The sequence below is a fragment of the Lethenteron reissneri genome, chromosome 26, assembly GCF_015708825.2.
Source record: "Lethenteron reissneri isolate LAM-NWPU_2019-01 chromosome 26, ASM1570882v1, whole genome shotgun sequence".
NCBI classification, from domain to species: Eukaryota; Metazoa; Chordata; class Hyperoartia; order Petromyzontiformes; family Petromyzontidae; genus Lethenteron; species Lethenteron reissneri.
In genome coordinates, this window is record NC_083804.1 from 4385071 (window position 1) to 4400139 (window position 15069).

The 15069-nt window shown below is 52.7% G+C and overlaps 1 protein-coding gene across 1 annotated transcript; it reads right to left on the reverse strand.

The window, feature by feature from the left end:
• Positions 1-1220: 1220 nt before the first annotated feature.
• Positions 1221-8141, reverse strand: LOC133347523 (pleckstrin homology-like domain family A member 3). The gene is made up of 2 exons (XM_061559853.1): positions 7225-8141; positions 1221-3283 (listed from the first exon to the last, which is right to left on the reverse strand). Exons 1-2 carry the CDS (start codon positions 7798-7800, stop codon positions 3269-3271), a joined length of 591 nt encoding a protein of 196 aa, XP_061415837.1. The 5' UTR covers positions 7801-8141; the 3' UTR covers positions 1221-3268.
• Positions 8142-15069: the final 6928 nt, after the last annotated feature.

Genomic DNA, 15069 nt, shown 5'->3' on the forward strand with positions numbered 1-15069 from the left:
CTTTGGTGAGGCAGGTGGCCAGTTTGTTGTGTAAGGGTTCACGTTTATAAGTGGAGCAGATGTTGTGCATTTATTTTTCTCTCGCAGGAATCGTTAACATCGTGATACAAACATGACACTTGCGAGAGCTGTCCACAGCGGTGGAACTTTTCGAGAAAATAAAAAGTTAGCCACCCAAACATTCCAATATGGCTGACATTTTTCCAAGATGGCCACCAGTTTGTTGGTGGTGGCCATCTTTGATTCTGGGCGGCAATCTTTGATATGTTGGTGGCTCACGTGTTTTCCTCGTTGAGAAACTCTCGTTCGAGCGAATACTTGCCGAAATTGGTGCGTTTATCACGATTTTAACGATTATTCATGTTATCTACTCCACTATCTGGCTCTGTGTAATGCTTAAGGTGTGTTGTTCGTTTGACGCTTTTCCTGCAAGTACGTGTGTGCACGTGCAGACCGTTTGTCAAACCGCTTCTGGACGAGGGTCTCCCCCGCACCCACGTCGAGTGGGCCGGGGAGGGTGATTTAACCATACTTCACCACGCTTGTAGGTGGGGGGGGGGGGTTGATGAAGGTGGGCAGGAGTGAGAACAACAAAAGCCTACGTAGTTTTTGTTCTGCTCTCATGCAAGCCACCCATCCAAGCTCTAACCACGTTCAACTCGCGTTTTAGTATCCAAGGTCTGATGGCATCAGTTGCATTTCTGGGTAAATTGGTTTTGCGTCTATAAGGCACATAACACGAGCGTGCTATTTATCACTCGGCTTGTTTTACCCAGGAAAGCCCTCGCCGAGTCTCGCGACTCTTTTTCATGAGGGTCCTGCCAAGTTTTTGCAGTATGGGCGGGTGGGGGGGGGGGGCAAGTTATTGTTGTGTCGATTCCCAATCGAATAAATTTGGCGTGTGATTTTTTTTTCAAGTGCGTAAATTTGGACCGCGACGCCGGCACACGCAGTGGCAAACTCTTGCGAATGACGTCACGAGATCTTTTTACGTCAGCTGCAAAGCAGACCACACTTCGTAGTAGCTTCAGTAGTATTGCTTTGACGGTCAATGCACCAGCAATATTAATCAGGGCAGCCGCTGGGATTCGAACCTCGGCAACAACAAGTGGTGAGAGGCACTGCCGGTGGGCCACACTGCCGTGGCCCTAAAACTAACACGCGTTGACAAGCAAGCGATATTTGTAGCGGTACGCAGACGACTCGGGCAGACGGACGGATGACAAGGAAGACGTGTTTATTGAGAGCCTGTACGAGAATCACACGAGCTCTCGCACATCTGTGCCCCAGCTTCATACGCAAAGCGATACGCAGACTACAATACGCAACAAGGGTGCAACAACGACATCGGCGCGCCTCTCATACATACGAATCGGCGCGAGCGTGTCCTCTTCGACTTCCCCGTTACATCCACAATAAATACACGCGGGGGGGCAAGGTGTCGTATAAATTAATAGGACAAGCGGTGTCGCCTATCAGTGGAGAAATAAATAAAATACATGGGAACAGAATGAGGAATGAATGCAGTGCTGCTTATTGTCATTAGCGCCACCAATACCATTAGCAGGACTGAATGTAAAAGAGCCAACACCGAACGAACACAAGGCAATGGCAAAGTCTCCCCCTCCCCCACCCCCCGTCCCCCACCACCGTACCCTCTCAGCCTTATAGCCACGTTGGGGGCCAGTGCCGTTATCGATCAGCAATGATCAAAGACCAAATGGCGCACCTACAGTGCGAGGGCTTGGCATGGCCCAGCGTCACTGGGGCCACTCGGCGAAACGCTCTCTCAGCCGGGTCGGTCTGGGGGAGGTCCAACGCCGCGTTGGAGCGACAAACTCGACGTCCAAACGAGCGTGCGTCAGCGGCCAGGGATCGAACCCGGGGGTGGCGGCCGTCGAGTTGCAGCGGTTCGGCGGCGACGCCGTCGGTCGCGCACGACCATGTTGGACGCTCGATCGCGTGGCACCCCAACGCAGTCCCGTGCACCTGGACACATTCGCCGTTCCGTCGATTTAACCGCGTGCGGCGCGGTGCGCTGATTACGAGACGCAAAGTCTACGCGTTGAAAAATGTGCCGATCGTCGGCATCTGTCGGCTCTCTTTGGCCAATAGGCATGGGGGGGGGGGGGGGGAGTCTTTCCTGTAACCCCATCGGGAAATTTCCACCAAGCGATGAGACTTACATGGATAAGAATAAATTACGACTGTCGTCTTTAGCAAAACCGCGTCTGGATTAACAAACTAAAATATTTAGCGCATCACCATCGCGCGCAACGGCCCTTCCATCTGGGCGACGAGACGTGGACTGGGTTTCGTGAACGTTGGAGATCATCGTCACAACTGGACGTATACACAATTGGCATTTTGATGACAACAATTGTCATTGTTATGACAGAAGAGGTTGTTACTGGCAAAGGCCCATACCTCAATAATAATAATAAGAATCATAATGTTTGCTGAATCATTGTTGTGCTAGTAACACAGATTGCTGTCCTAAAATATTAACTTACTACAATATATACTGTACTCTAGAATGTATTTCGTTTAATTCTCAAAGTTGGTCATTTGTATTACGGTGTACAATTGTGTGTTTGTGTGTGCATCACAGACACGGATCCCTCGGCTCTTACAGACTGCCAGTGCAAGAACAATTAGCGAGCACCTATGAAGGCGTTGTGATGAGTACACTAAACTACAACCTCGGTCGCCCGGGTTCGACTCCTGACCAAGATGCACATCTTCAAAAGCAACTGGAAGCCGCATTATAAAATAACTGTTATTTGGCTTCCTTTAGGCCGACTCAAGTCACCGTGCAATGGTGTTCGTCACAAGCATCGGCAACGGGAAGACAAAGGTGGGCGGGCTATGCCCCCCACTGGTATGGCAGACTGCAAGTTGCACGAGGGATCTTTGTCATGTAGCGGTGTGTGTGCATGTGCGTGTGTGCGTGTGTGTGTGTGTGCGTGCGTGCGCGTGTGCACGTGTGTGCGCGTGCGCGCCCGGTCGCCATCTCTATAGCATCCCATGCAGGGCAGAGTTTTTCATCATCACTCCCTTTAGTCTCTTCATCTTCCTCCACTTCAATCCACCTCACCCCCCCCCCACCCCGCACCCCAGCGGCGCACGGGACCCACACTCCGTCGTCAAGACCGATTGCATTGTTCCCCACATGTCCCCCGCATCATCTCCCCGCATCTTCGTCTCTCTCGCGCTCTTCATAGGTCGGCAAGATAAGTTTGGATGAGTTGGCAGGAAGCAGCTGATTTCATCTGTGCATGGCCTGAAAACGATAAAAAAACGAGAGATGGCATCGTTAGTATCACACACCGATCCGCCTCCACCGTCCATACGTCCAAAAAATCAACGTGCAGCCTCCCGGCTTCGACAAACGCGTCTCACTGCCGCTGACGATGCCAGGCCACTGGTGGAAATTCCGCGTACTAAATGGTGGATGGAGGAGGGGTGGGCAGACGATGCCGCTGTGGAACAGTAATTGTTGGTTACATTCACTTCGTGACCGCTATGATTTGATTTCATGAACCCCGCTGCGTCTCTGTAGATAAATCTCCCTTTGTTTATCCATTGTCTACCTTAAACATTGGGCACGCACGCACGCCAAGTGGGCCTCTGTGAGCGCTGTGCCCGCCAATGCCACTGGCCGCAGCCATGGCGATGGAGTGGCTTCGTGACATGTTCCGTGTCTTCCCCTTTTCTGTCTTTCTTCATCTTAGCACTCTTTCAGTTTAGTGTGCAAATATTTGTTCCGTATCGTATCATCCTTTCTCTCTCTCTCTCTCTGACTTCCTTTCCCCGTGGGGTCTTTCAGTTCCTCGTTAATTCATTCAATTCCCCCTTTCATTCATCCATTCACCCTTTCAGTTTTTGTTGAATGTGTTTACTCATTACCGTAACATCTCCCAGCACTTTTGGAGGCATGACGCCTCACTCTGAAACCGTTTTGTCTTTTTATATTTCGCAAAGTCATCGCTTTATCCACGTTAAGCAAATCTGCTGAAGTCTTTTGCGTGAATCCATGGTATACAACGCATCTTGTTCAATTCGCGAATCTTAGTCCAAGCTAAGCTCTCTCTCTCTCTTTGTATCTCTGCCTCCGATCTGCCACGCCATCTCCCACACTATCCGTCGGTCCTCTCTCGTGTGCTCTCTCACTCATCCTTATATTTGAATAAATGGTGTACCAATCCACCGATACAATTTGAGATTTTTTTGGGGGTCCTATCAATCAATATCCCAATTATTTTTCCTTGGACGATACGAACCCGGTGACCTGGGTTTGATTCCCAGTCACGGCTTAACCTCATCATCATCATCAGTAGCAGCGACGAGATGTCGAAATTGTGAACTAGTTTGAGATCACGCCTACACCACACACACACACTGGTGAAATATGGCCAACCATCATGCAGCGTTGGATTGACAAGGGCAGTTTAATTGGTATCACTAAACACCACGAATCAGCTCACCAGTTTACGATTTTTTTTATTTTTAAACCTCTTCAGTCCGTCTCGTTCTGTGCGAGTAAAGTTCGCTTTTGCCTCTCATCCTCTTACTCGCACCAAGTTTTCGTTCGTGCCGTCGTTCTTTTAACCCTTCTGTCGTTCCACATTTCGTTATTTAAAAAAAAGGAAGTGCCCCTCTACTATCTTTATTCAATCTGTTGCGCAATTTCGAAGTGAGAGAACAAACGAAAAACCTCCGCAGTTCCAAGAGGTCACGCGCACGCACGCACGCGCCCACGCCCACTCTCTCTGACGCACGCCCGTGACCCCCCCCCCCCATCTCTCTCGAATCGCTCAGGGTTTGCGTAACGCCCGACAGACGAATGCGGGGCACCCAGCGCCGCCCGCCTCTCGCCTCGTCGTGTGACTAATTCCTGCTCCCCCACACACGAAGAAGGGGCATGCATACCTTTACCAGAGCCTCCAAAAAAAAGACAAAGACTTCCCCCCCTCCCCACCCACGTGTAGCCTTAACAGACTGTTGGGGCAAGTGCTGTTAGTGAGCACCTATGAAGGCCGGCACGGCACACGAGGGGGTGGGTGGCCAGCACCACGGCCGACCGCCTTTGTCTCCCCAGTGGAGATGTTTACACATCGCACCAGGTACTCATTTGAAGTTGAGTCGACCTAGGGGAGGCCCAGGACCTATTCCGATAATCGTCACTGGTGCTGGCCGTGAACGGGAATCGAACTCGGGTGGCCGGGTTTGTAGCGCGGAGCGCTAACCGCTACACCACCGCTCCCCACACCAGCGCCTCCACACCCCTCCCTTCCTCTGCCCTGCCTCCACCTTCTATTACCCATCGTGTCCCTCCAAGATTGTTGGGCACGTGCTGTTAGCGAGCACCTATTTAGGCCGACACGGCGCACAACGAGAAGTGGTTAATCATTCGTCTCTTTCCCCGCACTGCTGATAATTCCAGCGTTGCGTCAGCCACTGATTAAAGTGCCACTGATGTTCGCCGTGGCCTGGAATCCAACTCGGCTTAGAGGCCGCGTGCTATCCACGGCGCGCCACCACTCGCCTTGCAACATCCCACTCCTCAAAAACCTGCTCCATCTCCCCAAGCATCTGTGAAGAAACGGCTGCCATCATTTGCAACGAAGAAAGACCATTGTCTGAAACGTCGCCTATGCAACTTTTTCCAATGCAAGGCCACACAGTGTAATTTACGCATGCCTCGAGTTTTTTTTTTCTCTCTCTCTCCAACACAATCCCCTGCCATTGTTCCTCACTGCCACATGGCGAGGGGTGGACACGCAGGGCCCCGCTCAGCAGATGCAGCTGCCCCGTGGCTCTAACGACGGATGTTAGGGGTCACAACATTGCCTGACCTCTCTGAAGTGCTGACTCTTTCGTTAAAGCACCCACCTCCCCCATCCACCACCAGCAACCATTCAACGGGCTTCAACAGCTGCTCTATGTGTGCACGCGTGTGTGCGCCTGTGTGTGTGTGGCCGTGTGTGTGGCCGAGTGTATGGGTGCATGTGTATGTGTGCATGTGTATGTGTGACCGCGTGTCCATGGGGTGGTGGGTGTGTCAGTGTCTTTGTCTGTTGCTGGCCTCGCTAACAGCACTTGTCCCAACATTCTGTTGAGGTTTTACGTGGGGATTTTTTTGTTTCTAAATATACCACTCCTTGTGCTTGCCTCAACAGCGTGAATAGCTATACGGGTCCCTTTGCTTTCGTGGGTTTGAGCGGGGTGCTGTTAACGCAGTGGTCCGCGCGCACTGCGCTACGAACCTGACCGCCTGCGTTCGATTCCCGGCCACGGCGAACGACAGCTCATTGGCCCGTGGGTATCCGCACCTATTCTGGGCCTCCCCTGGGTCGACTCAGCCTTAAATGGCGTTCGTCAACATGGGCACAGAGTCAGCCATGCCTGGGCTTGCCCACGTCACCATCGTGTCGCCTCCCAAGGCGGACTCGGTAATCGATGCTCGCGAACGGCACTTTCACCAACGAGTCTACATTTCAAGGTTAATATTTAATCATGCCCGGAGACCTGGGTTCGATTTCCGGCCACGGCTATAATATCAGTGACGAGTGATATCTGACCCTTTCCGAAACACGTATTGGTATGGTCGAACATACTCCAGCCAGCCGTGGATCGACAGAGGGCTGTGAAACGAAACTGCGTGTGCATTAATGCACAGCACGGATGTTGACACTGCAGAGTAATTAACACGCATTCGGTGAGTACCTCTTCAAGAGGGCACTTACTTTCGCAACACCGGTGTGGTGATGGGTCAACATGTGACCTGATAAGGTGCCCGTGGCCACACTGAACACGTGACAGAGCCACGGGATTAGCCATCTCAGGCTACGTGAGCCGACGTGACTCTGCAACCACCCCGACCAGACGATTATCCTGCAATGCCCCACAGCCACTTAATCCCGAGTAGATCAACCACCCGCCCCACTGCTACCCATAGCTCTCAACCCCTTATTAGAGACCAATTCAGACTTTGCTGGTCACCCCGTGCCCCATCCTACAAAGTCCCATCGCAAGGGACAATCACAAAGAAATATTTTTTTAAAATGCTGGCCCGTATTGAAACGGCCGTACGCCGTATGGACCTGAAAACTAATTTTTCCTGCACAAGAATACGGGGTCAACCCGTGTGGGTTAACAGCTACGCCAACCCCAAACCACCCCAACCACCGTTATCCACCCTCCACTCCACCAGCCACGCACCTCTCGTCTCAGGGAGAGCCTCAGGCTGCCGTCACGGACCGGCCACCCTCGCCTCGGGCTGGGACTGCGCTCGGGACTCGATCCGTTGGAGCGGGCACCTCGAACCCCGCCGACGACTCCAGCACCGCCACCACCGCCTCCTCCTCCATCTCCTCCCGCGCCTCCTGCGAGTCGCGCCCTCGCCTCCTGGACGGCGCGGCGATTCTTGAATTGCACCATGGCGAGGATGATCTCGGCGTTCCATCCCGCCTCGGCGGGGCAGCGGAAGTCCAGCTCCTTGCCGCTGCTGAGGACCACGGTGAAGTACGTGTAGCGGCCGCGTCTCTCCACGCAGTCCACGGTTCGCACCAAGTCGAAGCCGAGGCGCTTGCCGCAGCCGCCGTTGTCGAGACCCGAGTCGCTGCTGCTGCCGCCGCCGCCGCTGCCGCCGCTGCCGGGCTGCACCAGCGTGAGGCCATCGCCCGTGAGCACCGCTCGCTTCTTCTTCCAGATCTGCAAGAAGTTCTCGCTGCGCTTCTCCAGCTGACCCACCTTGAGCACCTGATTGATTGACTCCAAAGTCTCCATCTCGGGCATGTCTCGCTCGCTCGCTCGCTTCTTCTTCTTCGCCGGTGTCGCTGCTGTCGCTGCTGACGCCTTTAGGCTGAAGCTTTTGTTTGTTCTACGTTGCGTTTGTCGAGTGGCTTTTGCACTTTGGATCGATGCCACCCGAAGGTCGGTGGTGCTGGTGGTTTGGCAGGGGCGTCTTGAGTCGCGCGCCTTTTGTCCTGCGCGGCGCCTCTTTGCGACGGGACTCGACAGAAAATGGCAAGACCGCTCCTCCGTTCGGCGTCTTAATGGGTCTCACCGGTGCAGGACACACCCACCAAGCCAACCGTCACACCACCGGCTCAGCACGCCACGCACCCACGCAGTCGTAGTCACTGACACACCCAACCCGGCCACCGCCACCACCACCAACCTCCCTCCCTCCCTCCCCTCCCTTCCTCCTTCTCCCCGCATCGCCTTCACATCCCCCACCCCTCCCCCACTCTCGTTCGCTCTCTATCCTCCACCCACTCGTCTCATTTCCTGCGCAAGCACCTCACTTATTAACAGACACTGACGTCAAGCGGGATGTGAGCCACGCTTCTTTGTGGTGTTGGGTGGTGCCAGGGGTGACGGGATAAAGTTAGAGACGGTAGGGGGTGGGGCGGAGTGGTGGTGGTGGATGGGTGGCTGGGGATGTGGTTGTGAAAGAGAGAGCGAGTACGGGACCTATAATCCACTCTGGACTTTGCTTCGCGTTCCGTAAGTGGGGTCTCTTACGGCCGATTTTTGGGGATCGTTCAAAGTCAAGTGAACCGTGGTTCCCATGCTCGGAACGAGTATGTGGCGCGTGTGCTCAACGAAACTTGCCAGCCCCTGGACATTCCACGTTACCATGGCGGGAAGGGATACATGCTCTCGTTTGAGCAACGACTGCTGACTGATGGCCTATAATGTAGTATTCAAAGCATCAACCCCAGAGGATGTCGTAGTAGTATTATTATTGTTATGCTTGCCTACCCAGCAGAGCCTCATTGAGATTCAAGCATCCTTCAGGAGAGTCCTGCTCGGTTTTCCACAGTCGGGTGCGATGTTTCGCACATCCGGTGGCCACGGATGGCTACGTACAGCTCGAAAGAAGTTTAACATACACGTACATACATACATACACGTTGCTGCCTCTGCTGCTGCTGTGTGTAATCCCTATTGAGTAATTTTCAGGTATATATATTTTTAGCATTGGGATGTTTGACCAACACCAGTTGGGTTGTATTGTATGTAGATATGGGATAAAAACCTGGAGACCCTGCAGGATACGCATGCAGAACAGGGGAAGAACATACAAACTCCTCCACACAGATTGGTGCCCGAGTCAGGTATAGAACCCAGCCTCTCTTCTTTCTGTGAGACGCAAGTGGAACCACGGCGGCGCGCTGCCACGCCTGTGCATAAAAAAGCCCTCTGGCACATCACCACCCACCCAGATAATCCCTTGGTGATGATCCATGTGACAATGTGGGGGAGGGGGAGCGGTGGCGAAGTGGTTAGCGCAAAGCGCAAAAAATGTGGCAACCTGACTACGATAACTAAGCACGGCTAACATTGGTGTCGAGTCATATCTGAACCAGTCCTGAGCCACCCCTCACCCCGCACTGATGCAATGGGGCGAGGTATGGTCAACCAACACCTGTGACCGACTCGGTGTGGCCATGCAGCGAGTAGACAGCCCACTGGGCAACCTGTAAAAAAGAGCTTCATAGCTCTTCGGATTCCTCGTACAGTCTAAATAAAGATTCTGATTCTGAGATGGGCAAAGGGCTTCAAAGTCAACATTTATTTTTCCGAGGAAATGAGCGTTCAGGCAGTGGTCATCTTCTTTTAACAGCCGAGCCAGTGGTGGAGTTTCTCGTTCCTATGGCAGTGGCGAGATATCCACAGGACGGACATTGTTGACATCCCTACAAAGTGGTACTAATTGTATCGACCCCAGAGAGATGATGGGCCGAGTCAACCCTCGACCAGGATTTGAACTCGCAGCCGCTTGCTCTACCGCTGAGCCACCTCGCCGGAAACGGCTGAATACATTTATAAGCTGAACATTATTATTTAGTGTTATTGTAATACTCTCGGCTTTTATTTGACGTTCGTAGCTGCAGGTCGTGGCTTGCTGATGAGTACCGAAGAATGCGAAACGTGTTCGCTTCTTCGCGACGCATCCTGGACATCCCACGAACCGAAAAGCTTTCAAAAAACATATTCGTGACAGCCGATCGAGCGCACATCTCATTGCAGGCATGCTGCTTGCCGGTGAAACATTAAAATACACGATCTATCCACTGCTGGATGAAGGCCGATCAAAGCCACCGCCGCCGCCATCTAGCACGACTTTGCGATGTTTACGATCCACACTGGACATCTGTGGGAAATAAAATAGCCTCGGCTTGCACCTCCAGTCTAATAATGAAGATTCTGATTCTCTCTTGGAACCATCACACGCCCCGATCGCATCGCTCTCCCACGTTGAACGTCTTCCCCGGACGAGTTTCCCCTCCTTTGGCTGACGTTCCGTCGTTAGTCTCGACCATCCCCATCGCCCCCCGGGTCGTGCTCTGGTCAAGCCCCGCTAACTTTTTCCCAACAGTCAAACGTGGCGGTTTTTTGTTTTCATTTGCGCGTACTTCCTAGTCTACACCAATGCGTTTCCTCCGCCTCTCTCTCTCTCTGCGTGAGTGTAATTCGTGCCATTGCGATCGTCATAGGAACGTGGAATTGTCGCAAAAGGGACCTGCAGGGACGTCAACTGCCAAAGGAAGCTGTTATCCAATGTGCCAATGGGTTTGATGATTGACCGCGATAAGAGCACCCGGCCACACGGCTCCATAGCTTTACGATCGCTCCGTGCTGTGTAAATTAATATATGACTTGCAAACAGCCGCCTCTATTAACAACGATAAACAACATTTTACAATCTACAACATCCGGTTTACCCTTTGTTTGCAGGTTAGTGCTGTTTACCATCTGCCTATTTGTTTAGTGGCAGTGTGTGTGTGCTGTCGACCCGAGTTCGATTCTCGCTCACGGTCAATACCAGTGACGATTATCTGAACCTGTCCTGGGACTCCCCTAGGTCGACTCATCCTCAAATGGACTACCTGGCGCGGTGTGTAAATAGACATCGCCACTGGGGGAGACAAAGGCGGTCGGGCGTGGTATTGGCGTCCCATCCCCCTCGTGTGCCGTGCCGGCCTTTATAGGCACTGCTCGCGAACAGCACTCGCCCCATCAGTCTGTCAAGGCGATACGGGTGGATTTGATGCGGTGAGTGGTTTAACCATCGGCTCACTGACGACAGAGGCGGATCTTGAAACTTGCCATAGGGTCGTACAGGAAGACTGCGTTGTCCTAATACCACGCAAGGCATCGAGAGACGTCGCGACTCAGATGGCTCGGTCACGTTCTCCGAATGGACCAGGGGACCGTATAGCCAACATTGCCCTTATGATGGACAACCACCGGGCGACAAAGGAGACCCAATACCACGTGGCCGTGAATGCCGAGATGGTGGCAGCGATCAGCCTCTCGTGGGCAGAGGATCAACAAGTCGCCAAGGACGTGAATAAGTGGAGGGAACTCATTGGCGGCCTTTTGTCCCATGGGGGATGAAGAGGATTCGCTTAACTCGATGTAGGGCCGCCCTCCATTAACAATGCCAATAGAGTGAAACGTGCATTGCATCGACTCTGATGAATATCAATGTCACGCTCTGTGTTGGGAGTCTCACCTGAGACCGGGTGTGGCGTTGCCCACATCTGAACCCCCACCCCCGATCCTCCACCAGCCCCACCCACCCCCACCCCCCATGCGTCGTCTCTCGGCTCTTACGGGAACGATTGTTTGCCCTTTGATCGGTTGAGTCAGGAAGCCGTTAACAAAAACTTACTGTCGACTGTTCACCCAACAAAACTTTTTTTTTTACAGCCACCGCTGTCAAAATAAAAAGCCATCAATGATGAATGACCCCACCTCCCTCCCTCCCTCCGTGTGCTGTTTACGTGCAAACAGCACACGGGGCAATGTGCGGAGGGAGGATGCGAAGCTTCCTCCGCGTCGAGCGAGGCGTTGTTCATTTTCGTTCGCGTCGTGTTGGCAACAGCGAAAGAACGAGCGATCGAGTGAGAGCCAAGAGACGGAACGTCAGCCAATCTCGGCGCCTCCGCCTCGTTGACTTGTCCGACGCGAGGTTTGGAACTCGGATGAGATGAACGAACGTGAGACCCACCGTCAAAGTCACGTGGCCAGCGCGTCGTTCACGGCGCTGGAACGTCACTCCTTTTGAAAGTAGACGTCGACGCGGTGACGTCATCGGACCGTGATTTCAAATTATTCCCCCCCCCCCCACCCTTCCCTTCCAAATCACGTAACGAAACGTATCAGAGCGTAGAGCCGCCCACACCACCACCCCCCACCTCCCTATTGGCAGCTGCCCCTGTGCGGCACAAGGGTGATCGAACGCCGGTCTTGTTGATGGATATTAGTCTGTTTAACACGTAGGCTTTCGCGACCAATATTCATAATAAACGTTTTTGGGTTAGATCGCGTTATTTATAAATGTGTCGTAACCCTCCAATTACCAGCGAAACGTCGTACTCAAAAATTGTAAATGTTGTAGTTTCACGCTTCAACACACCGGTGGGCTAAAGTAGTGAACTATTTGTCTTTTGTCAACGTCACATTTTTTTGCTGATTAGCCGTGTCGGGTGGTGGAGGGTTACGACACATGTATACATAACGCGATCTAACCTAAAAACGTTGATTATGAGAGATATTAGTCTGCCAGTAATGGGGGGCGACGATCGCCATTCCTTGATGCGAGTTATTTTCCTCTTTAAAAATGAATACAGATTTACATTGCGTGTTTGTTTTGGTTTATTTGCTTTTTTTAGTTTCGCTATGGTAGGAAAATCCCGTAGGAAAGCCGAGCTGAGCACGTGAAGAACGCGCCAACTCCGCACAGAACGGCACCCGACTCAGGCATCGAACCCAGACGCGTCACTGCTGCGAGGCACGCGTGTTGCCACTGCACCAGCCGGCCGTGACTTCTGCTGTATGTCCATTTAATTGCACGAGGCCACCTGCATAGATGGACACGCACAGTACTGTACACGGGTTGTTAGCGAACATCGATGAATGCTCATTTTTGTCCACGTGTTTGCTGGAATATATTGATCACCTGAGATGGGACACCACATTTGCGAGGGTGTCCTTGGGTGTCGATTGGCACACGCGTAGCCAACACGTGATGGACAATGTAAGGCCGACGCGGGGTCGTGTTTCCAAGCGCCACGCCCGGCCACCTTTGTCTCCCCCAGTGCTTCCTGTTTGTGCATCGCACCAGCTACTCGCGAAGTCATCCTCAAAGAGACCCACGACCGAGGCGGGTCTCACTCGCCGCCGATGTTCGCCATGGCCAGGAGTAGAACTCTGTGCCTTTGCGCGGCTACCGTCACACACACACACACACGTGTCCTTGGAGACACGCACACGCGTGTTGACTAACGCATGAAAGACATCCGGTATTGCGAGCCAATGCAGACTGTTGGGGCCTCGCGTTGTTTGCGAGCGCCTATTAACACCGGAACGGCACACAAAGGAGCGGTGTGAGACCGAGCTACGCCCGGCTCGCCTTTGAGTCACGTAAATGACTCCCGTCCAACGTTGCGGTAGCAACGCGGTGACTCTATGGTCATCATCGTCATCATCATGACGACGAGGTCATGCTTTATCCGCCGCTGGATCAATCCGATCGAGCCGTCGATATCCGTCGCGGGCTTGCGACGGAACAATCCGTGCGGCGTACGCGAAGCCGATTACATCGGTCCTCATCGTCCGCGCGTCTTTCCTACTCACTGGCGGGTTCCCCCCCCCTCCTCTCTCCCTTCTTAGCCGCTCTCGTTCCCGTCCTCGCTTCTGGAGAGGCGCTTGGCCAATGCGCCCCCCTGCAAGTCGAGCTCGGCGTACATCGTCTCTAAACCCGCGCGTTCCTCGCCGTGTTCATTCCAAGCACGCTTCGTTTGCCCCCCCCCCGCCCCCCCCCCGCACCCCCCCCCCCGCCCCCCCGGTGAAGGTCGTCGTTGGGTCGCTCCCTTCGCTGCTGCCCCCCTCCCCCACCCCAGCACGCGCTGATTACGAAATGTCGAGGATTTTTGGAGGGAAAAGTGGACGTAAAATTGTTTATTTTTATTATTTTATTACTTCCCTTCTACGTGACTTTACCGAAAGAACCAAGAAGATGAATCCCTGCAGTCACGAAAGCTTTAAATCAAAATTTGTTCCGTTCTCTTTGGTTCTTTCGGTAAAGTCACGTAGTTAGAAATTAAACAAATCACGACGTTTCGATCGCAACACAAGCGGTCGTCATCAGGCAAAGGGATCGAAACGTCGTGATTTGTTTTTATTTTATTTTATTTTCTGCCTACGTGACTTTACCGAAAGAACCAAAGAGTATGGATTCCTGCAGTCACGAAAGCTTCAAATCAAAATTGTTCCGTTGTAATTGTTTGTAATTCTTCTAAAATAGAAATCCTTACTTGGGGCTAAAATGTTTACTTTTTAAAAATAAAGCAGTTTTTTTGAACATTTAGGCCCGAGGTGACGACGTAACTCGAGGCTGTGCGAACCTCTCCCTGACATTCCAATGTGAAATCAGATTTATCTATCTCGGTTGAGTGGATTCCTTTTTATAACAGATTGCGATGCTCAAAGTCGACGCAAAGGAGGGGCGGGCGATGTGCTCCCTGTCGACGCGTTTAAAACTACCTGGTAAGGAGAGCTACATTCAAGAGTGCAGCAACGTAGAACAAAATCAAAACGTGCCGCGTGTATGACGCCATGCGATATAAAACCGGCGACACGCGTAAATGTGTGCACACGACTGTATTTAAAAAAAAAAGACAAAACTATAAGTCAGCTCAGCTTATCCCATCCCTGTTGCAGTGATGCTTCTACGACATCCGGTTACGATTCAACGTGTTCGCGTGCACCGTACTGTGTACAAAGACAAAGGTCCCCAGTGTAACCCCGACAGACTGTTGGGGCAAGTGCTGTTAAGGCAATACCTGCGCCAATTTTACGTCGACACTGCACAACGTGGGGGGGAGGGGAGGGGAACTGGTTCCATGCCAACGGAGTTGGCGGTCGCCTTTGTCTCCCCCAGTGCTGATGCTGATCGCGCGTTCACACCAAGCGCTCGTTTAAGGCTGAGTCGACCAAAGGGCCGGAGGGAGGCTCAGACCTGGGTCGACGTGACGACCACCGACG